The sequence below is a fragment of the Alexandromys fortis genome, unplaced genomic scaffold (assembly GCF_014885135.2).
Source record: "Alexandromys fortis isolate MF-2015 unplaced genomic scaffold, M_Fortis_MF-2015_v1.1 scaffold_123, whole genome shotgun sequence".
NCBI classification, from domain to species: domain Eukaryota; kingdom Metazoa; phylum Chordata; class Mammalia; order Rodentia; family Cricetidae; genus Alexandromys; species Alexandromys fortis.
The window spans coordinates 5,069,971-5,094,825 of record NW_026068003.1 but is presented as its reverse complement, the minus strand read 5'-3'; the positions used below and the strand labels follow the sequence as shown (position 1 = coordinate 5,094,825).

Here is a 24,855-nt window from a genome sequence, read left to right as displayed (position 1 = left end):
TTCCAAAAGTCAAGTCTACTTTCAGCCATCAATTCCATATACACCTTAAAACTCCTTCCCTCCCTCTCTCCCTCGGCTGCAACCTGTGTCAGAGTCTGAGTAGGGAGGTGGAGAGTATGTGACAGTGATGGAGAGAAGTGAAGGCATCTTTCTCTAACTGAGCCGGCATCTGTGGTCCATGATTATTTCACTCTGTCCATTGGTACCACCTTGTGGTGGTAGGTAAAGGTTGGGGGCTCATGAGAGAGGCATACAGAAATTTGTCCATTCCCTGGCTTCAGCCACGTGTGAACCTTCATTTCTGGGACTCTGTGGCAAAGCTTTCTCTGAGGTTACCTAGACCAACATCCACCGTCTTGTTAAAGCTCGGCAAGATGGCTGTAGCTCAGCTTCCTTCCTCAGCTGGAACTTGGCTCACCTCAAAGCTGTGTGCCTCTACCATAAAAGATAGTAGCAATGATGGGGGAAGTGCCTGAGGTGGTCCCTCTCTGGCCTGTCATGGCTCTTCAGTTCTCTTTGTCTCTTGAATCTGCCCAACTAGCCATAAAGAACAGGTTAACCAGTTAGCTACAAAACACTCATTGGAGAAAACAGGGGAGAATGAGATGCCACAATCTCATAGACATACCTGGTTCCCTCGGTGGTTTTCTTGCGGAAAATACCTGAGGAAGCACCACAGAGGATGCTGTGGAGATGTGGTGGTCTCCTCAGCTAGCATGGAAGGGAGCCTAGCCGACTGCCTTTTTCTAACTGGTGCCCGCAGCTCCTATCCCGTTTTTCTCCTTATCTGTATCTGGTAGGGAAGGCCACTGAGATGACTGGGGATAGCAAGCCAAGCTGGTTTTCTTATAATAAGCCCAAGAATGCATGTATGTTCCAGTAAGGTCTGTGTCTCCACCTCCTGAGCATTAAGAAGAAACTAGCTGGACACCCTCTCTCAGAAGTTACCTTTTCAACTTTGTCCATGGGAAGAGTGGTATGTAAAGCTGGAGAGATTGTGTCCATTGTCGAAACATGAAGAAATGAGTTGGATTCCTAGCACCCACATAGTAAGTTGGATATAGGGGTGCACACTTGTATTACTGGGGCTTGGGAGGCAAAAAGGGGAGAGCTCAGGTCTCACTGGCCAGCTCTCCTTATCTAGTTGAATTGATCAGCCTCAGGTTAGTGAGACACTATCCCAAGAAACAACGTGGATGTTTCTTGAGGTTGTTATTGGTGCACGCGCACGCACGCGCACACACACACACACACACACACACACACACACACACACTATGTTTCCATCGGTGTTTAAATCCATTTTAGAAAGGAAAGACTAAAGAATGCCTGTGGCCTCAAAATCCCCTCCTTGCTCTCACTGCAAAGATACCTGGTTCAGGGAAGAGAAACTGGCCAAAGAGGATCTGCTATAAAATAAACTTAGCAAGCTTTCATCTCAACAAGGGCTGTGTGGCTTCTCATCCCATAAAGGAATCCTCAGAAGCGCAGATGTTAGAACCAAGCATTCATCTTTATCTGTGGCTATATGGAATAGAGACATTGACAAAAAAAAAAGTCCATTCCACTAAAATTGGAATTTGATATAGGAGGGCAATAAATTTTCTTTATTAGGAACAAAATTGGTTTCTCAACATTTAAAATGAACCCAGTAATGAGGTAGCCTGATCATGCACCTGGGTCCCCAACTGCAGTCCTGATTTTACCCAAGCTCCCCACCCCCTTTCCTGGTTCTCTTGTTCTGACTTTCTTCTGGCCGTTGTCTCAAGTTTCTCACTCAGGAATGGCTTGGTCATATGCCTCCATCACCTGCTTCCTCTGGGCCACAACTCGGAGGCTCGGCTATAATTGCGCCTTGGTCAGAGTAGACATGGTGGAGACTAGAGGAGAGTGCTCCTGGTCAGTCGGCCCTGCTTTCTCCTGGACAAAGGAGCTGGCAGTAGGGACCTGTGTGTGACCCTGTGAGGCTGATCGCCTCAAACTTCCCCAGCAAAGCCCTGTCTTGCATCCCCATGTCATACACATCTCAGAGAAATCAGCTCTGCAAGTCCCACAAATGCCAGTCTGGATTACTTGCGCCTCCCCGTGATTTTCCTGAACAAATTTCTTCACACGGAGTGAACTTTCAAGTTTTTCCATTCTGGTATCTTTCTGGCTTCTAATTATTTCAGATCTCGGGCCAGCTGGTGATGGTGGGAAGGCTCTGATGGCTGGAGGATTAGCACAGTGAAGTTAAGCCTCTCTGTCAGGCTTGTCTTGTCTTTGTCACCAGAAGCAAATGCCATCAGACCAGTGGCCCCCTTGCTTCTCTGAGGCCAGCATCTGCAGCTGGGCCTCTCACTGCTGTGATACTGACATGCTGGGCCGCCTAGGGCCTTCCTGTAAGGATCTGGCCTGGGAATTATGGGATGTTGGACAGGATTCTCGGCCTCTATCCCAGGAAGTGTGTAGCACTCTATCACACAGTAGCACTGTGACAATAAACATGTCTCTGATCCCTATCTATCATGCGACCTCTGGACAGGCGTGTGGGGGACTGGATCCCATTCCTTACCCAGTGAAAAGTATTGACATATGGAGATCGTATATTTCATGAGAAAAATCCCACTCCTCATTTAGTATCAAATCTAAACCTGAACCTGGAAAAATAGCTGTGTCAATAAAGTGCTTGCCACATAAGCCCGAAGACCTAAGTTTGATTCCTAGAACTGTGTTTTGCTTTTTTTTTTTTTTTAAAGAAAGCCAAGTGCAAAGATACATGCTTGTAATTGCAGCTCTAGAGAAGGAAAAGAGAAGATACCAGGGACTTGTTAGCCAGCTACCCTGGTCTATTTGGTGAGCTCCAGGCCAGTGAGAAACCCTGTCTCAAAACAAACAAACAAGTAAATAAATAAAATAAACAAAAAAAGCTGGAGGAAATGACACCCGAGGTTGCCCTTGGCCTCGGCACACACGTATGCACACACATGTACATATACACATAAATTTAATAGTTTTCTATAGGACGGGGGCAGGAATATTGATTAGCAAAACGTGATGTGTTCTTATGAACGGTAACAACTGCTGGCCCGGCTTCTGTCAAAGCCACCTCTGAACTCCTACTCTTCTGATCAGGACTCGAGAGTCACCCTAGATGAATCAATTCTGGGGCATTCTTCAAAGGGAGGTAGTTCTAATCCATGTCTTCTCCAGTGTTAACCAGAGTAAAATGCCAATGTTTGTCGACTTTGAGATTAATTATTAATGATATGGAAGCTTATTAATTTTTTAGAATTTGTGCTCCCTGGGTGCATGTCTGACTCCCTGTCGAGAGCATGAGAGTCGATGCAGCTGCTCTACCTCAAAGCCACCAACTGTCACCCAGGGTGTTCTCTTGTTCGGTACAGGCTGGCTGCATATGTTGGCTTTCAATTTTTTTAACCTGGCATTTTCCAACTCAACTGTACGTGTCAGTCTGTGGAGACATAATCGTTAGACACAGGCTGACCAGCAAGGACCTTGTGGCATCATGATTTGACATCTCTATGGCCCAATTTCCCAGTAAGAGATTACACAAGTGTGCATCCTGGAGATAGACCAGCAAAATGCCTAGAGGACTCAAAAAGGGGGAAAACACCATCAACAAGAAAGAAGATTTCTGTGTGCTCCTTTCAATTTCTGAAAGAATTTGCATGTCTATTTAAATATTTCAATTTCTTTGATCACTCTTGTGTTTTAGCATATAAAATCAATAGGTAATGGTCTCATTTATCCTTTGCTGATATACTTGTAATAATGAACACATGAGCTAACTCACTCAGTGAAGTACTTGGTGGGTAAGCATGAGGACCTGAGTATGGACCACACCCTTGTACCTGCTTGCATTCCTGGTCATGGAAGGCAGACACAGGAGAATCCCTGGGACTTGCTAGCCAGCTAATCTCCAGTTAGTGAACTCCAGGTCCAGTGAGAAACCCTGTAAGATAAAATGAAGTCAGGATATAGTGGTGCACACCTCTAATCCCGGCACAATGGGCAGAGGCAGAGGCAAGCACATCTCTATAAGTTAAAGGCCAGCCCAGTCTACAGAGCTAGTTCCAGAGTAGCTAGGACTACACAAAAGAGAGCTTGTCTTTAAAAAACAAAGACAAAAAAAAGGGGGGGAAGGTGGAGAGTGGTAGGAGAAGAATGTTGACCTCTGACCTATACACACATACACTCACACACCTATACACAGATATGTGTATTCACATATGAGCACGTATACACACTTACAGAAAAACATACACGCAAGAGACAGACAGATAGAGACAACAAGAAAGGGAGAAACACAGAGGGTAATTTTTCAAGTAAATAAAAGCACAAGAACCAGAGTAGTGACAGTTCCTTGTTACCCAGCAAATGCAGACTTCTAGGGTATCATAGGCATGTGCCAAGCTGCACACATGAAAATCATTTGGGCTTGGGCGTTGCTTCATGCTAAGAAGCCTTTCTCAGTAACATGTCTCTCCCCAGTTTCCTAACTTAGGACCTTGCTATGTGGCATCTTTCTGGAAAATCAATCCTATTGCACAAAATGGCAGGCCATTGGCATACGTGTTTGGAATAGCTTTTTAAAACAGTGACGCAGCCAATTGATTTGCTTTCTTTGTGTAGGTGAAAGCATTTTTCTACGGATAGTAATGGGGCTCATGCTTCCTCCTTTGTTCTCCTCCAGAAGTTAGAGTACTTTGGGGAAGGGGTAGTTTCTACAATGGTCTTGTCTCTAAAAGAGTTCTTGAAAGCATTCTCCTAGCTAAGAAGATTCAACCTGAGATGTTTTAGAAATGGGAAGAGTTGACAAATGAGCTGTCTCGTCCTAATGCTGCTTTCATACAGAAGTAGTCTGGGGTCTGCATTACAAACAAAATGTCTTTGAGAAAGCGTCTGTTGTGCTGGTGGTCAATCACTCAAGAATTCCTCAGCCTGGACACTTCCAGATCCATTAGGAAGAAATAAGATGGCAAGACGCTAGAGCCAGCTTGACTTGAACTTCCACAGTGCCGGGTATGTGTAGTTCAGTTGACACTGTTTTAATTTACACTGGTTAAACTATTGCTTGTCACAGGTCTTGCTCCCTCTTTTTCTCTCAGCAGAGACCATGAATGTCTTTGGTTTCCCTATGCAAGTTTACTTAAGTTCTACCGTATTTACTTGAGTTCCTTTGAATTGACATAAAATAGCGTAAATAGGCCAGATAAAGTTAAGGATCTGGAAATTCTGATATTCAAAGTCTCTCTTAAGATACTTTAACTAGTGGCTACTTTAACAAGTCATTTCCTGGTGACAGAGACCTTAATGTTTACGAATTAATTCACATATTTTCTTACATTGTCTAGCTACTTTTGCAGTAAGACTAAGGCCACGTTGTTCTTATATCAAAACAATTACAGAGTCTCTTTGCCCCTGTTTTCTTTAACCTAGATGTCATATGTTGGCACAATCAAGGCATAAAACGAGGTGCTTCTCTCACCCAAATCCTTCAGTTACTGTGTTTGTGGGTGCTCTATAAGCTGAAGTTGTCAGGTGGAGGAAACAAGAAATGGGCTTCTATGCTAAACCACCAAGAGCTCAGGACGAAATACCAGAGGAATAAACTACCTGCTTCCTGGTAGCTGTTTTGCCCTGAACGCTAGTCTCTCTGTGTTTATTTATGCTTTCAGTGCACTCCTGATTACTGTTGACTTTGACTGATGTGGGATTATTGACCTCAGCTTCATTAAAAATACAAAATCTTCCAACTTGTTGAATGTGGTAAGGGTTAGTTTTTAACTTGTTCTCACAGATAAGAACTGTCACCTGTGTCCGAATAGATGCGTTCCGCACAATTTTGATGTCACAGTACATGGTAATGAACAACGGTTTAACAAATACTTGTAATCCATTTGGGAGTTATTAGTCATTCTGCTTCTACCATCGAGAAGAGAGTTTGGGACCTTACTTTTTTCACATTACCTCTTTCTCCTTTGCCCAGATACATTTTTTTAAAGTGTGTGTTCATGTTTACATATGTGAAGGTCCATGTGCATGCATGTGTGAGTGTGGAGGACAGAGGACAACCTTCCTCAGGAACACTGTCCGCTTCCTTTGAGATTGCTTCTGTCACACAGCCTGGAGCTCACTGATCACTCTAAGCTGGCTGGGCAAGTCCCAGGCATCTTCCGTTCTCTGCCTCCTAGCTGTGGGGTTATAAGCATGAGCCACCATATTTGACTTTATAAATGTGGGCTCTGAAGATTGCACTGAAGTCCTTACGCTTTTGAAGACAAATACTTTAGCATGGAGCCACACCCTGGCCCCAGCCCAGGCACTTTAAAAATAATCCATAAGAGGTATTCTATGGATATCTTATGTCTACTCTGCTTAGGTGTGAATTTGGTAGCAGGAGATGGTTGGTATCAAAACGAGCTGGCTTTAACCAAGGTGAGATCCACACTTAGGTTACATATTGGACTTTGAACCACAGTGATACCATGGTAGACACACTCAGAGCAAGCAAGAATGGGATGATGACAAATATGGGTAGATTTGTTGAATAGACCGGGTCCCTCGCAGGTCTTTGGGTCATGATGACCCTGAGAACTGACTTGAAACATACTTTGTATTTGTGACCTGCCACTCAAAGGAAACAGCCATGCATGGGTCAGTTCTCATGTACCAGACACCATCTCACTCAGTTTTAATGGACATGGTCAGGTCTATGATTTATAGACTTACGTGTCTGCTACTGCTTCTGACCTTCCCTACGCAGAGACATGCACTTACCTTGTGAATATATACAGTTGATAAAGTCATAATTGCAGAAACTGAGAGGCTCAACTTCATTCTGACCACGTGAGTAGCTGGTGCTGCATTATCAATACCTAGAATGATATGCACTTCTGTTCAAAGAGCAGGCAGATCTAGCAAATATAGTACATTTCGTTGCAGGTATGTTTTAATTGATTTTTATTCAGCTCTACATTTTTCTCTGCTCCCTTCCCTGCCTCTTCCCTCTCCTTCTACCCTCTCCCAAGGTCCCCATGCTCCAAATTTACTCAGGAGATCTTGTCTTTTTCTACTTTCCATGTAGATTAGATCCATATGTGTCTCTCGTAGGGTCCTCATTGTTGTCTAGGTTCTCAGGGATTGTGATTTATGGGATGGTTTTCTTTGGTTTATGTTTAAAAACCACTTATGAGTGAGTGCATGTGATAATTGTCTTTCTGTGTCTGGGTTACCTCACTCAAAATGATGTTTTCTAGCCCTATCCTTTTGCCTGCAAAATTCAAGATGTCATTAGTTTTTTTTTTTTTTTCTGCTGTGTAGTGATCCATTGTGTAAATGTATCACATGTTCCTTATCCATTCTTCGGTAGAGTGGCATTTAGGTTGTTTCCAGGTTCTGGCTATGACAAACAATGCTGCTATGAACATAGTTGAGTACATGTCCTTATGGCACAATTGAACATCCTTTGGATATATATCCAAAAGTAGTATTAATGGGTATTGAGGAAGGTTGTTTTCTAATTTTCTGAGAAATTGCCATATTGATATCCAAAGGGGCTGTACCAGCTTGCGTTCCCACCAGCAATGCAGGAGTGTTCCTTTTACCCCACAACCTCTCCAGCATACGTTGCCATCAATGTTTTTGATCATGGCCATTCTTATATGTGTAAGATGGAATCTCAGAGTTGTTTTGATTTGCATTTCTCTAATGACTAAGGATGTTGAACATTTTCTTAAGTGTCTTTCAGCCATTTTAGATTCCTCTGTTGAGATTTCTCTGTTTAGGTCTGTACTCTACTTTTTATTAGATTATTTGTTCTTTTGATGACCAATTTCTTGAGTTTTTTTAAATATATTTTGTCTGATGTGGGGTTACTGAAAAATTTTTCCAATTCTGTAGACTGTCATTTTGTCTTTTTGACCATGTCCTTTGCTTTACAGAAGCTTTTCAGTTTCAGGAGGTCCCATTTATTAATTGTTTCTCTCAGTGTCTGTGCTGCTGGGGTTATATTTAGGAAGTGGTCTCCTGTGCCAATGCATTCAAGTGTACTTCCCACTTTCTCTTCTATAAGGTTCAGTGTCGCTGGCTTTATGTTGATGTCTTTGATCCATTTGAACTTGAGTTTTGTGCATGGTGATAGATATGGATCTATTTTCATTCTTCTACACATTGATATCCAGTTATGCCAGCACCATTTGTTAAATGTGCTTTCTTTTTTCCATTTGATATATTTTGCTTCTTTGTCAAAAATCAGGTGTTGGAAGGTGTGTGGATTAATATCCAATGGAATTTGGTTCCATTGGTCCTCCTGCCTGTTTTTATGCCAATACCAGGCTGTTTTCAGTACTGTAGCTCTGTAGTAGAGTTTGAAGTCAGGGATGGTGATGCCTCCAGAAGTTCTTTTATTGTACAGGATTGTTTTGGCTATTCTGGGTTTTCTGCTTTTCCATGTGATGTTGAGTTCCGTTCTTTCGAGGTCTGTGAAGAATTTTGCTGGGATTTTGATGGGCATTGCATTGAATCTGTAGATTGCTTTTGGTAAGATTGCCATTTTTACTATGTTAATTCTACCTACCCAAGAGTATGGGAGATCTTTTTCACTTTCTAGTGTCTTCTTCAATTTCTTTCTTCAAAGATTTAATGTTCTTGTCAAACAAGTCCTCCACTTGTCTGGTTAGTATAACTCCGAGATATTTTATGCTATTTGTGGTTATTGTGAAAGGTGATGTTTCTCTGATTTCTTTCTCAGCCCTTTTATCATCTGTGTACAGGAGGCCTACTGATTTTTTTTGAGTTAATCTTCTATCCTGCTACATTACTGAAAGTGTTTATGAGTTGTAGAAGTTCTTTGATAGAATTTTTGAGATTGCTTATGTAAACTATCATATCATCAGCAAATAGTGAAAGTTTAACTCCTTCTTTTCTGATTTGTATCCCCTTGATCTCCTTTTGTTGTCTTATTGCTCTAGCTAGGACCTCAAGAACTATATTGAGTAGATATAGAGAGAGTGGACAACCTTGTCTTGTTCCTGGTTTCAGTGGGATTGCTGGGAGTCTCTCTCCATTTAGTTTGATGTTGGCTGTTGGCTTGCTGTATGTTGCCTTTATTATGTATGTTTAGGTATGTTCCTTGTATCACTGCTCTCTCCAAGACCTTTATCATGAAGGGATGTTGTATTTTGTCGAAAGCTTTTTCATCATCTTATGAGATGATCATGTGGTTTTTATTTTTCAGTTTGTTTATGTGATGGATTACTTTGACAGATTTTTTTCTCAACCCTTTACTCTGAGATGGTGTCTGTCTTTGAGGTTGAGGTGTGTTTCTTGTATGCAGAAGAAGGATGGATTCTGTTTTAGTATCAAATCTATTAGCCTGTGCCTTTTTATAGGTGAGTTGGGTCTTTTTATATTAAGGGATATTAGTGACCAGTGATTGCTATCTCCTGTTAATTTAGTTTTCATTGTTGGTAATGTTAATTTGTGTGTTTTTTCCTTCTTTTGGGTTTACTGCCATGAGACCATCAATTGTCTGTATTTTTTGTTGATTTAGACAACTTCCTTAGGTTGGAGTTTTCCTTTTAGTATTTTGTGTAGGGCTGGGTTTGTGGTTAGGTATTAATTAAGTCTGGTTTTGTCATGGAATATATTGTTTTGTGATGTGGGAGTGATTTCTTGTTAATAAAGAAACTGCCTAGGCCCCTTGATAGGCCCAGCCTTAGGTGGGTGGAGTAAACAGAACAGAATTCTGGGAGAAAGAAAGCTGAGTCAGGGAGTCTCCATGATTCTCCCACTCCAGACAGACGCAGGTTAAGATTCTCCCTGGTAAGCCACCTTGTGGGCTACACAGAATATTAGAAATGGGTTAGAACAGTATGTAAGAGCTAGCCAATAAGAAACTGGAACTTATGGGCCAGACAGTATTTAAAAAAATACAGTTTCCGTGTAATTATTTCGGGGCATAACCTAGCCATGCGGGAGGCCAGGTGCTGGGGACGCAGCCCGGCTGCTCCTATTTCAACAGTTTTATCCTTCTATGGTCATTGAAAGTTTTGCTGGGTATATAGTCTGGGCTGGCATCTGTAGTCTCTTAGTGTCTGCATAACACTCGACCATGATCTTCTGGTTTTCATTGTCTCCAGTGAAAATTCAGGTGTAATTCTGATAGGTCTGCCTTTATATATTACTTGGCCTTTTTCCTTTGCAGCTCTTAATATTCTTTCTTTACTCTGTATGTTTAGTGTTTTGATTATTATATGGTGAGGGAACTTTTTTTTTTTTGATCCAGTCTATTTGGTATTCTGTAAGCTTCTTGTATCTTCATAGGCATATCTTTCTTTAGGTTGGGAAAGTTTTCTTCTCTGATTCTGTTAAATTTATTTTCGGTGCTTTGGAGTTGAAGTTCTTCTCCTTCTTCTATGCATATTATTCTTAGGTTTGGCCTTTTCATAGTGTTCCATATTTCCTGGATATTTTGGGTTAAGCTTTTGTTAGACTTAATGTTTTCTTTAACTGATGAGTCTATTTCCTCTATTGTATCTTCAGCACTTGAGATTCTCTCTTCCATCTCATGTATTCTGCTGTTCATGCTTGCGTTTGTGGTTCCTGATCATTCTCTCATGATTTCTGTTTCTATAATTTCCTCAGATTGTATTTTCTTTATTGTCTCTATTTCAGTTTTCAAGTCTTGAATAGTTTCTTTCCTATGTTTGATTGCTTTTTCTTGGTTTTCTTTAAGGGATTTGCTGATGTCTTCTGATTTTTTTGTTTGTCTTTTCCTCCATTTCTTTGAGGGAATTTCTCATTTCATCTTTAAGAATTTCAAACATTCTCCTGAAGTTATTTTTTAGGTAATATTCTTCTGCTTCGTCTATATTTGGTTGTTCTAGTCTTGCTGTCGTAGGGTCTTTATGTTATACTGGTGTCATGTTGTTCTTTGTGGTGTTGCATGTGTTCATATCTTTTCTATTCATCTTTTCCTTTAATAGGTGTGGTTGGGGCTGTCTGTGATTCTGTTGATTAACCTTCTTAGATGCCAGTGAATCCAAGGCTCAGATGGTTGTTCCTCATGGTACAGTCAGTGCCATGGTTCTAGTTACCCCATTGGTCACTCCGTGTTCCTGGAAGTTGCTCAGCTCTCCTGGGTTTTGCTCTACTCCCTTGGAGTTTGCTTTCTCAGGCCTGCTCTAGTCTAGGTTGTCAGCCCAGACCTGTTTCTGTAAATGTCCCTGGTCTGAATCTGTTCCTGTAGAGGTACCTGGCTTGGGATGTGTTACAGGAAGAGGAGACAAATCTTCACAGAGTATATGCTCTTGGTGTCATCACTAGGAGCTGTACCAGGACAGACTTACACAGCCAGTAGAAAGAGTCGCTGCATCAGAGAAAAGCAAAACAATGAATGGAGAAGTACCTTGGATTAAGGCAGAGAGCCTAGATGGTGACAGTCCCCAGGGAGGTTTAAGAAGGGCTGCAGAAATCAAGGAGAGGCCACACCATATTCTCTATGTCCTCTCTTCACCAAGTGTCTGGTTCTTCTCTGTAACTAGGCACCAGATGCTGCAGCCCAACCAGATGGTCATGCCAACGCTTTCCTCGCCTTAGCAGGATAGTAAAATATCAGGGTGGGAAATGTTTCCAGCCCCAGCTGTGAGAATCACTAAGATGATCTGTTGAGGAAAGCAAGAAAGGAAGAAGGAATGAAAAGGAGGAAGAAGAAGGAGAGGGGGAAGAAAAGGCAAAGGGAGAGTGATGGGAAGAGAGAGAGGGAAGGAGGAATGGAGGAAGGAAGGCTGGATTGCAGCATCTTCCATGCTGAATTAAAACCAGTCCCTGGCCCAGTAACACTTCATTACATGTAACTTTGTGATTTCTCATCATGTGTAGGGCATGGGGCTGAGTACTTTTGGAGTACCATGGTCCTTCCTTCTTGTCATAAGCCTGTGCTTTTGGCATTGGTGCTTTTAGGATTCCTACTCTGAAAAAAAAAAACAGGCAGCTTAATCTATAGCCCAAGTGCTATGTATATATCAAGGCTTGAAGGGAAGACATGTCCACTTCCAGTTGCTGGCCATAAAATCCTCCAGCCCTTCTGATAAGGGTAGGAAACCCAGGACAAGGGAACATCTCGTCATGGCTCATGAACTGGCTACTGGAAAGCCAGAACACCGACATGTCCTGCCTTGGGTCATGGGCTGACTACTAGTGCTTCTCAAAGTATGAGAGCGCCGTAGTCAAGAAAGACTTCTGACAAGTACGGCTCTTTATGAGATAGCAACCTGAAACAGAAGAGGGGGGGGGGGGCTCCTAGGTTTTGGGTGAGTGAGGTTCTTTGAGTGGGCAGCGAATAAAAACGAAAAGTCCCCTAACATAACTGTGTTAAAACCCTTGTCCATGTAGAGAACCTCATTTGTAGTTCTTACATTTATTTATCACATTGCCAGAAGCCACAAAAACCATAACTAGTGACTCAGAGGTAGGTCGTATTCTCCTTGGCTGGCAATAGCCTGGAGCTAAGCCTTGCACTTTGCAACCAAAGTGAACCGTGTCTTTTATAATGGAAACCTTGACCTCAAGTCTTCTCCCCAAGGGGAAATAAAAAGTGGTAAAGAGATAACGGCTCTACCAGGCCTGATTCTGTGATGGATCCAGATGGCAGTCCTGCAGACTTTTGGGTCTGTTTGGGTCACAATCAATCAGGAGCCTCCCAGTGCCTCTGGTGTCAGGTGGTCAGGTACCATCATACCAAGTGTTGCCTGAGGTCTCTAGACCCAGGCACCAGAGAGAAGAAAGGCAACAGCTCCATGGCATCGCTTATGGTTGGGTCAGGCAGTATTCAACGAAGCACCACCTGCGACCCAGCCCAGAACCCTGATGCTGGGCAGTTGGGCGCCATTGTGCTGAAAGAGATCAAGGTAGGGGGATAGAAGAGTGGGAGAAGCAGAATGAGGAGAGGTGAGAGTAGTGAGGGACAGGCTGACGTAAGTGGCCAGCTAGCCACCCAAGTTCAGAGAGATGCCTGGACCAAGGACCAGGTCTTGATGTAGGGATCTGGAGCAGGTGTGTGTGGGGGGGGGGGGTGTTGATGTCTGTAACTCCTGTTGTCACTGGGGGCTGTGCAGCAGCCTGTGGTGGGGTCATGTTGGTGTTCGAAGGTCATGCTGCCTTGGGGGTCATACCAATCTGGGTGGCCTGCATGGCCACTGGGGGCCATGGTGACAAACTGGCTGTGCAACTGGCAGTGTCAGGCTGATTTGGGTGGTCAGTGCTGTCAACTGGGATCATGGTATCATCCAGATAAGGGCTGTGACTAAGGGCCATGTCTGGGTCCATGACCCTGCCTTATCTAGGGTCTGTATTGATGTCTGCGACTTTTGAAACCACCAAAGACCATACTGATGCCAGGGGGTCTAGCTGTTGCCTGGGGCCATGTTAGTATCCCAGGGCCATGCTGCTGGGGGGGGGGAGCATGCTGGTTAGAATGGCTTGCACTGCCACTAGGACCATGGGGACATCTGGGCCCAGGCTACTGCTGTGACCATTACTGGGTCTGTATTGATGTCTGTGGCCCATATTGTCACCAAAGGCCTCATAGATGCCTGGGGTCTGGGTCACAATCTGTGGCTATGAGGGCATCTGACGACAATGTTGCCACAAGGGACAGACATCCTGATCTGAGTGGCCTGTATTGTCACCCAGGACCATGGTATCATCTGGGCCAGGGCTGCTACAGAGGGCCATATCTGGGTCTGTGGTGCTATAGCAGGCAGGGCCTGATTGATGTTCAGGGCTCCTATTGTCACCACCAGCCATGTAGAGGACCCTAGTGGGCCACCTCGGACCTTGTCAGTGTCTGAGAACCATGCCACACCCAGAGCCATGCTGATCTGGCTGGCTGGTACTGCCACCGGGAGCCATGGAGACTTCTGAGCACAGGCTGCTACCTAGGGCCATGTCTGGTTTCAGTTGCCCTGGAGGGCTCTGAGGATGCCCAGGGTCTGGCCGCCCACCTGGGACCAGTGATAACAGTTGACTAATGTGTACCCAGAGCAGACAGCCACACTGTGTAGAAGCGGGGAACCCTACTGTGTGGGAGCAGTTAGCACTCCCACCCAAGTACTGCTCCTCAGACCTTGTTACTTGGGAGCTGCAAACAAGCTCAGAGAGGTCAAGTGTGCTGGCCCTGGTCACCCAGGGCTGCAGTGTGCTGGGAAGACAGAAGGCAGGGGGCAGTATTCCACCTCGGGTTTCTGGTTTGTCCTTTCTAAGGGTAAATCTCAGTGTTCTCTGAAACTGTAAGTACAGGTAAACTAGTGGTCTACAGGGGATCTCCTAAAAGGTAAAATCCGGATCTACCGCATTAAGTCTTGTTATAATGAGAATGTGTGTGTGTGTGTGTGTGTGTGTGTCTATCTGTCTGTCTGTCTCTGTGTGTGTGAGTGTGTCTGTGTCTGCGTGTCTTGTATGCTGGAGGATGCTAGTTATCCCCCTCATCTACACTCTACCTTATTCTCTAGAGACAGGGTCTCTGCTGTTTCAGAAAGTGTGCCTGCCCAGCAGGCTGTCAGAATCTGCTTGTCTCTGCCACCCATTTCTGGGACTACAGGCATGTGCAGCCATGTCCAGCTTTTCACGTGGGCCACTGCATATTTGACCTTAGGTCCACAAGCTTGGCTATCAAGTGCTCTTAACCACTGAGCCTTTTCCCAGCCCCCCCTCCCCAACCTCCTAAGATAAAAAATATTCTGAGGGAGAATGTATGTTGACCTCAGTGCCAAGTCCTAGCCGCCTTGATTCAGAGAAGCCGTGTATCAAGCAAGCACTGTGTTCTTTTCCTTATGTTTGCCATGTCATTTAACCTCTGGTCACCCTGAAGAGTCTACTATCATCTTTATCCCCATTTTAGAGTTAAATAAATAGAAAAATTTTAAATCTAAAGCTCAAGAGAGACCCAACATCTTGTCCAAGGGCACTCAACTGAAGAGAAATTTGGAGGATATGAACCCAGACAGTAGAGCAGGGACCACATTCTTCAACCTCAGCATTAAAGGAGACAAACAGGGGATGGGCCAAAGGAATTCGAAGGACATCTGAGCAGCGAATGTTCTGGTATAACTGCTTTTCAAACATCAGTATGTTCTTGAGCCAGGAGCTGGAGGCACCAGCATCTCCTGGTTCAGAGCTAGGTCAAAGCTGTAACTTCCCAGCGTGCAGAGGACCAAGGAGGCAGTGGGCCTGGGGGCAGCTTGTCTCTGAAGGAGGATGAAATGCACAGAAGAAAGGAGGCCCCTGCAGTCTCATCCTTGAACACCAGTCCGTGGGAACCCAGCAGCCGTGATGTAAAATAGAAAGCGAACCCGTGAGCAGATTGAGCTGCGTTCAGGCCAGCAGGCTGCTGCACCCAAGCTGCTTACCAGGGCTCTGCATCCGCCCCTTAAAGCCAAGCATTAAGGATGTGGTATCAGAATGAGGATTACATTTTAGGTCAGCAAAGTGCAGTCCTCACTTGTTTTTACAAAGGACAGACCTTTCTGTGCCTCCAGCTTCCTGGTATTTATGTGTGACTGTGGGCCAGATACTTGCCCTCTCTGGATCACAGTTAATTAACTCAGACCTGTGGTTGGCAGGTCAGTGGCTCTCGCCACTTCCCAGGGACTGATCAGCGAGTCTATTTTCTACCTCGTGAAGGCAGGGGTGCACAGATGAGCAGAACACACTCACCCCTGTTCTCCTGAGCTGACCAGTGAATGAGCCTCAAATGACCCCATGAGTGTAAGGGAAATTACCGTGTGAGAAGTAGCATGCATGAAGAGACGTGTGTTGCTAAAAGAGAAATCCAAGTCTGGAGAGACCAGAGACCTGTTTGCTGCACAGCTGAAGGATGGAGGATGAGGTTGATCTGTCCCAGAAGACTGATTCTAGCATAGACTGTGTGCAAAGGCAGAGTCTGCTGAAGCATGGGGAAGTTGGCTCTCATCTCAGCGAAGGCCCTAGCAGAGCTTCCCGGGAGTAGAGTGTTGTGCCTGGTGAAGCTACCCCAGCTCAAGAGGGACCACACACACTTCAGCTCTAAAGTGAGGGCCACAGCTCAGTTGTGGGAATACTTGTTCAGCAAGTACAGAGCCCTGCTTCCAAACCCTTAGCAGCATGTGAACTGGGCATGCTTGTACAGGCAGAAGAGTCAGACTTTTCAGGTCATCCATGGCAACAGAGCGAAGATGAGGCCAGACTGGGGATTTCTGAATCTAAAGCTGCCTCTGTTTGTTCTGAGTCTGAGAACCACGGATGTTTTGCACAAAGCAATTATTCATATAAGGCATGACACCCTCTGCCTACTCTGTTTACATTTCTTGCACGTTTGAACCACATCATCCCTTGCTTGACTGAAGGCTGTCTTGCGACAGGATGATTTGGGAAGAGTCAGCACTGGGCTGCTTCTTGTTACTGTCACCTGTGAATGGCAGGGACTCACGGTATGCCCAAAGAAACTGTAGCCAAGGATGTTTCCCATGGGAAAAACGTGCCGAGGCCCTTCAGACCAAAAGGGAAGTTCCCAGTCGAGGTGTCTTAATCCATGGAGTCTGAAGAAATGGCTCCAGTGGTTAAGAGTACTTACTAATCTTGCAGAGAATCTGAGACTGGTTCCCAGCACCCGTACTGGGCATCTCCTGATTCCAACTTCAGTATATCTGATTCCACTTTCTGTTGCAAGCATAACACATACGTGGCATTCTCACTCTGTCTCTTTCTGACTGTCTCTATCTCTGTGTGTCCTTCCCTCTGTCTCTCTCCTTTACACACACACACACACACACACACACACACACACACACACACACATCTTAAATCTTTTTTTAAAAGCTAAGAAAAATCTGGATAGAGAAATTGCTTCCCCTTCTCTCAACCTTCTCTAAAACGTCCATCCACAGACATGAGAAAAGTGAAGCTCACAGATTTGCCTCAGGAAGCACATCCCAAAATGTATGTCTGGGGCCTGCAAATGTGCAGACACACAGTTGGGTCCAGGGAGCTGGTAGACCATCAGAGTTTCCAGACTTCGTGTGACTATGGCCTTTCTTCTCCCAGTAGAGCTGGGGGACCTGCAAACTCGTGTTCCCTGGAACAAAACTGTGAGGCATGCCAGGACAGGCTCTTCAGAGAATCCTGGGACATACAGACATAGAGATTTCCTCAGAGGGAGAGAGCTGGACAGAGAATATGTGACTTTGGCCTACGGCTCAACAGTTTAGGGAAGAGCAAAAGAGCTAACACTCGGTGGGTGCTCACTCTAAAGCAGGATCACCCCAGCAGCTCTCCTTAGCTGTGAGAACTACCACTGCATGGCAGCACCATAGCCTGGGACGCATGATATCTAGCTTAACCTTTCTACCATGTTGGGAAAGACACTTTATCCCCATGTCACTACTAAGGACGTCAAGTCTTAGGAAGGTTCAGAGCAGAGATCTGTTAAATCCCATTCACTAACACAATTGCAAAAGCCAACTTTGGACCCAAGCCGGTCTTGCTTCCCTTGTCCACTAGGGTATGTTGGCTCTCTCCTTTGAGTGACTGTGGGAGACAAAGAGATGTCCACTTTGCAGATGAGGAAGCAAAGCCTGGGTTCCATGATCAGTCACACAATGAAGGAGTGGTGGAGATAAGATGGTCTATTCACCATCTGCCAGCTCTCGGGTCTGCATCCAAATGGTTCCACGTGAGGCTACGCTGAGTTCAGTTCTATTGACTGTTGTTCTCACCTCCTGCTGAGGTGCCACTCGTGAGGCAGAGAGTCACAAGATTTAGGCAGCTTACACCCAAAATGTAGGCGCTCCCATGTGCAGAGACACGGTTTTGTCCTTCTCACTGTGGAAGCAGAGCCTGAGGAGATACTTGTTTTTGCTTGAGGGACACATTAAAACAGAGGCTTGCTTGACCTCTACCAGTAGACAGATGATTTGTCTAATTAGCTAAAGAGCTTTCATGCTCATGTACGTTTTGAACCCTAATGAGCCGTCACAATGAAAGGTTTGCCCTTGGCTCAGTACTGCCGTAGATCCTTCCCTTCCTCAGTGGAAAAGACCAGCACGGTAAACAGAACCTCGTTTCCATGGAAGCACACACTCTCTGCATTTTTTTGCTTCTTAGTACTTGAAAAGGTAATTATTTGATTTCTCTTTATATTTTTGGATATCACACAGTGGTTAAGGATGGCCGTCTCTATTACGCCAAACTATTTTGAGGAGTTTGCATTTACATTTCTCTTTTAATCTGCTCTTTAGAGCACTAGCTGTCTGGGCAGCAGGGTCCACCTTCTGGTCATGGCCACTAATTCACATCCAGCAGAACAAAGGGACGTGACCCCAGAGAAAGCACTAGACACCGAGAAGCTAGAACCTCTCAGTGGTGGGAACCTGTGGTCAGGGTGGTACCCAACAGATAGACTGAGACCCCACATTCACACCAGGGAGGCACACTGTCTCATCTGGTGCCTTTGCTGCCCCTTGGTGGCACTTGTCAGAAATGCAGCCATCATGGAGCAACACTCCATCATTTTCTGAAGGTTGGCGCCTACCGAAGACTTTCTACTTTCTGAGTGAATTTTGTTAATTCACTCAGTGGCCTTAGGAAGATTTACCCTGAAGATCGGGTGATGAGACCCAAAAGACAGAGGTGGTACAAAATTTGCCTGAGATCACATGGCTACTAGGGATATAGCCATGATAAATACATACCCATTGCTGTCAATCTAAGGCCACAGCCTCCACCAAAGAATTCTGTCAATCGTGGTAATTCTGCAGCGAGCGAGTGTGCAGACTTAGGTTACTTGTCAGGAGCAAGCGTTTAAGGAGGAGACTAAGCAAGGGATGGAAGCCTGACTCAGTGGAAGAGCATGCACAAGCCCTGGGATTTGCTCTCCAACATCACAGGAAACGTGAAACAAGAAAGAAGCTTCCATATTGCTGAACATGTATTCTTGGGAAAGCCATAAGAAACTGAAATGCTTAGCACCCTATGTCAGCCTGTCCATCTACCTTCCCGTGGCTGTTATCCTCAACTGTCGAGTGAGGACTAATAAACCCACCTCCAAATGTGTGCTGTCCCTTTTGAGAAGCACAGAACTTCTCAAATAGCCATGCCGAGTGTTTGTCTGCTGTGAAACCATTCTGTGTATAAAAAAAAAAAAAACCAACAGGAACCATAGCAAAGTCAAATGCAGTTGGCAGACCAATTTCTTAGGGTTAGGGTGATGCTTATAAGATTGTTAATTTTGAGAGAGTAACCTTCTGTATTCAGAATTCCTTCTGTGTGATGTCTGTTAGCATAGGTTTCTCTGGTTCTTTAGGAAAGACTTGGAATAGGTAGAGGGGTCCTGGGACTTGGATAGGCATCCGTAAATGCTGATCTACCCTCCTTAGCTGTACCTGTTCTTGCCACATTTGAGCTCCAAGGACTAGAGACTCACTCTGTCTTGTTCCTTTACATATCCTTCTTGTTTAGAGGCTTCTTTTTTATTATGTGTGTGTGTGTGTGTCTGTAAGACTGTATGAGTTTATATTCTGTGTATGAGGATGTCTTCAGAGGCCAGGTTGGTAGATCCCCTGGAGCTAGAGATACAGGATTTAGGAGCCTCCTTATAGGGATGTTGGGAATGAAACCCAGGACCCCTAGAGGAGCAGCAAGCACTCTTAACCCCTGAGCTATCTCTCCCTCCCACCCCTGTTCCGAGCTCTATTGTATTGATTTATTAAAACTTTCATGAATGCAAGTATAAATACATGAATGAACAAACTAATGAATGAATGAAGCTGCGGGTGAGCCTTGCCGGTTCATCCCCCTCTCTGCCATGAGTTCCACAAGACAGACTGGAGAACACTAGTGCCCTTTAGACACAGCATCAGGGCTGCTTCTGGGTCTGCAGTGTCACCTCTGTGAGCATCTGCTTTTCCAGCAAAATCTTCAGCTTTCCATCTTAACAGCTCCCTTTGCTGCTTTGCAGGAAGCCACCGGATATTTCATTTGCATGTGTATTCGGAACACGACATTTCTGAGTGGTCTAAGTAGATGTTGCACCTGGATCGGGAATGAAAACATTCAGAGGCAAAGGATAAAAGTAGCTCACTGGAGCTCAAAGGCAGCTGAGGACACTCATTCCCGTGTGTGCCAATGAGAAGCAGAGATAGGGATGGGGTACCAATCAGAAACAGAGTTGGGGGGTTTGTTGATTGCTCTGAATGAACTGTCTGTTCATTCAGAACAGGATTTTGAGCAGATATCCACCGGTGGCATAATAAAAAAGATGTCTGACCCCAGTAAGAACTAGTTGAGTACCAATGTCTTATCCACATCCCTTCCACACAACTGTTCTAGGGCTTTCTGCACCAGAGCATCACACCTCCCAACGGCTCTGAGGGCTTCTTCTGGAATATCTAGAAAGAGCATTCACCAGAGCTGTTGTGGTATTGGTGTCTCAGAACACACGGCCACGTGTCTCGGTCCAGTTCTCACGATGAAAGCAGCAATGGAGACAAAGCATTGCCAGGTCTCACACTGGGCAGGGGTGAGAATGTTCAGTACCAGTGGGGAAGCGACAGCAAAATGCCTGCCTTAGAAGCCTAAGACCTGGGATCCCAGCACCCAAGTAAAGGTCCTAATCAAGCCACATATGCCAGTGACCTAGTGAGATGGGGTGGAAACAGCAGCATCCATGGAGCTCACTGGCCACGCAGTAATCCCAGCACAGGAGAGATGGAAACAGGAGGACCCTGGAGCTCCTTCGCCAGCCAGTTCAGCCCACTTGGTGATTTGGGGGCTAATGAGAGAGCCTGTCTCAATAAAACAGGGTGGATTACTTATTCCTGGGGAACTGCATCTGAAGTTGATGTCTGGCCTACACACACACACACACACACACACACACACACACACATACATGCACACATATATTGACACATAGAAGCACACATATGTCATGTCAACACATACACATATACACACCTACATGTGGCCACACACATACATGTCTCTGTATACATATGTCTGTGCATGCACATATGCCCGTTTTTAGAAGAAAGGGACTTAAAATATTTAGCTAACTGGTTAGTTAGTGGGTGGTTAATATGTCCTAAGAAGAAGGATGCCAACCATCCTGTTTAAATGGCACTATCTCCTCTTAACAGTTTCTGTGAGTGGCATAACTTACTGAGGAAAGCACACCAAATATAACCTGAAGCCTAATGTTAGGTTTGCTTCAAAATGAAATTTGCTTAGAAACCTTCAACTCCTACAAAAGGAATTGAGTACTATGGCTTGCCGCTTATTTTAAGTACAATTTTATTGGAACACCTAGGTGCTCATTCATCTAGAGGTGCGCTGTGGGCTGATGTCACACAGCACAGAAGTTGACTCAGACAGCAGAGAGCTGCAGCACTGAAGCCCAAGCTGCACCTAGATATTGCTTTATAGGGATGTCTCCCACGTCCCATCGTAGATTTGCAGAGAGCAGCAAGGACTGCACAATCCAAGCCTTTGTTCTAAAGATGGGCGCATTGGAACCAGAGAAGTTGGGAATTACCCCAGCCATGGCTTTTCTTGTCTTTATATGCTAATTCTCATGAAAGGGGAAGGGAGGAAAAGGTTTTATATTAGATCTAGAAGCCACTATTTGGAAGTAGCCATCCAGAGAACGGTTGGGGATGTCTTAGTGCTTACTAAGAAGTGTGTTGGCTAATCTCCTATGGACCAGGACAGAAGAACCTCTCTATCTGTGCCGTGCCATGGGCTTCTGAGACATCTAATGCTGGTTTCTTCCTGGAATATTCATTGTGTAAAGTGCTTTGTCACTGGGTCCCAACAGGCTTCATATCAGACCCTCACGGGGAGCGTTTCTTTAGAACCATTCAAGTGGTTAACAGAGCCTGTACAATGTCATTCAAACGCCCAGCATAGCACGCTCTACCTGGGAACATTTCTTGGGAATTTCACTCAGACTGGATTTGTTGATTGTTATGTTTTTTTAACTAAAATAAGTGCATGGATCAAGGTGGGGGCGCAGGGTGGTATAAGATGAAAAGTCGTCATTTTATTGGCTTTTATGTCCCCAACTGAGAGTCTCCCTCTTTTATGTTTGTGTTTTGTGCAGCTGGACAATCCAGATGAGCAGGCTGCCCAGATCAGACGAGAGCTGGATGGACGTCTCCAAATGGCAGACCAAATAGCCAGGGTAAGGGACTTTACAGGTTCTTCACTGGTACCAGGTCAAGGTCCTACCCAAGAAGTGTACTGACTGGTAAGGTCTTCAAAAGATGAAGGAGAGGGACCGGGAACAGAGCCCGGTTTGGTATGCCTCGAGTTCTAGCCTCAACACTGTATAAACCAAACCAGAAATGGAGGTGCACGCCTGTAGTGCCAGCATAAAGTAGAAGTAGGAAGATCAGGAGTCCAAAGTCATCCTTGGCTACCTAGGAAGTCTGAAGTCAGCCTTGGCTTCATGAAACTCTGTCGAAAGGAAGAGAAAGGGAGAAAGGAAGAAAGAAAGGGAGGGGAGAGGAGGGGAAGGAGGGAAAGAGGGAAGGGAGAAGAGGGGAGGAACCAAACAATGGTTGTTCCAATAGCCTCTGGTAGGAATATGGTTCACTATGACAAGTACCCAGTTGCCGTTCTAAAACCCAGATGTGACCATCTAAAACCGAGCTTCAGAACCCCTCAACACAGCCCCATGACTCCAGGACAATGTAACCACTTTCAGATGACTCTCAAATGCTCTGAGGCAGTGGGATGTGCCCTCCTTTATTTATAAGTCACGTGCATCACAATTTGCCATCACAGACCCAGGACCCAGCCAGAGAACATCTCCTGCTGAAGATTCCAGCCCTGTTCCAGACTCAACATCTTTGTACCCACCTTTTCCTTAACTTAGGAAGATCTCTCTTCTCCCTCCCACCAAGCAAACTTCCTCATTAGCCTTCAACGTTTGACTTCAGACATTTACCCTGAGTTCTTACACCATTCTGCATGCAGACCCTTGCTGAGCAGACTGAGTCTCCTGGCAAATAGGCCTTGTCTAAACTTGGGATTGTATCTTATTGTTGATGCCTACAGCTTGGTATCATCTATTTTTTTCTGTGGTTGATGTTCCCGTTAGAATAATTAGTATTCCTGCTGATAGCATTTATTGGGTCCTGACTCCGTCAGACATACTGTTTACATGCTCCCAATGACACGATCTCTCTAGGGCCATTCTGTTCGTCTTCTTTGTTTTAGAGACTGAGGTAGGCAGACTATGGAGGATAGACACCAATGGAGGAACTGTGCTCGCCTCTCAACTGAGACCTCATGCTCGTCAGCTCTTATAGCTAGGACAAGTTACCCAAGAAAATCACTTCAAAGAGGAAGGATTTCTCTTCTTTTGTGATTTCAGAGGTTTGAGTCCTTGACACACTACTCCGAGTCAGAGTTCTGGCAGTAAGGGCGCGTGGTAGAAGAGGCTGCTCACCTCATGCCTTCTGGGGATGGGAAGCAAACAAGAAGGGCTCAGGGAAAAGTACCATTCAAAGACGTTTCTTGGTTTCTTTTTCTGTTGTTATTGTAAAACAACCCAACAAGATCAACTTAAAGAGAGAAAGGGTTTATTTTGGCTGGGACTTCCAGAGCGATGTGACCCATCATGGTGGAGAAGAGATGACCATGGCAGGAACAGGAAGTTAGGTGGTCACATTGCATTCACAATCAGGGTACATGGAGGGAACGGGAAGTTGAACAAGTCTGGAACCTCAGGGCCCACTGGGAGGGACTCACTTCTTCAGTCAAGGATCTACTTCCTAAGGGTTCACCACTTTCCTGTGCAGAACCACAGTTGTGAACCAAATGTTTAAACACTGGAGCCTATGGAGAACATTAAACATTCATACCACAGCACCAATGACCTACTTCCTATAAATAGGCTCTGCCTTCCCACAGTCCATTCAGGAATGATTTGATCAGTAGATTAATCCATTAATGAAGTCAGAACTATTATCATCCAACTGCCTCTCAAAAGCCAGCATCCAAGCCTTTCATAATTTTAAGACTTTAGACAGACAGCTCCATATTCAAACCAAAGTAGGTCTCACAAAATAACAGACTAGTGGTAGATTGAGGCAGTTAACCCAACAAAGAATTTAAGGATGCCCCCATGAAATTCCTAATTAAAATAATATTTAATGAAATATGTGAAAAGCACAATTTTAATGTCAATATCTCCTAAGAAGAAAGTGTCAAACATCTCTACAACCCCCGCTTCCCTGCTGCCCGTGGGGCAGGTGGACGATGGTTGGAAGTGCCAAGGAGGGTGGGCAAAAGAGAAATTCCCCAGGAGAAGTATCCCAGGGGTTGGATCTAGAGAAAGGAGCCCTACTACATGAGAAGCTAAGGGAAAAAGTCCAGAATGGAAGTCCGTCTGTTTGTACTCAGCTTCTCTGAGATGTTTGGCATCTTATTTTTTGAACACCTTTGAAGTTTATAGTCAAGACAGTCTGGCAACTATAAACAGTGTGTAGCTATGGGTTTGGTTAAAGGTGGTGTGGGCAGCTCTTGTGTTTTGAAATCTGCTTGATGTGGGCGCAGCATCACTAAGTTTGTAGAATTCGCATCTTCTGCAACTCAATGTCTCCAGGCAGAGGATTTTCTGGAAGATTGCGGCCATTTAGAGCATGTGCTTGCCTTGGGTACTATAACCTCCCCATCAATAAGCTCGCTTAATTTGAATTTGATTTTGTGGGGTTTTTTTTAGGCTTAATGTTATAATTCAAAAAGTTAATGTTAGACTAATTTTAACTTTTCAAAACTGTAGATTAACAATTGATTACAGTAAATCAATAT

At 44.7% G+C, this 24,855-nt stretch overlaps 1 protein-coding gene across 27 annotated transcripts in view; it reads left to right on the top strand.

Moving 5' to 3' along the window:
- Cadps (calcium dependent secretion activator) overlaps positions 1-24,855 on the top strand; it is a 436,391-nt gene that overhangs the window by 168,792 nt on the left and 242,744 nt on the right. For all 27 annotated transcript variants that reach the window (XM_050161168.1, XM_050161171.1, XM_050161161.1 and 24 more), the window contains one exon: positions 22,139-22,219. In XM_050161168.1, coding sequence (XP_050017125.1) covers positions 22,139-22,219 — 81 coding nt within the window. The remainder of the gene's footprint in view (positions 1-22,138; positions 22,220-24,855) is intronic.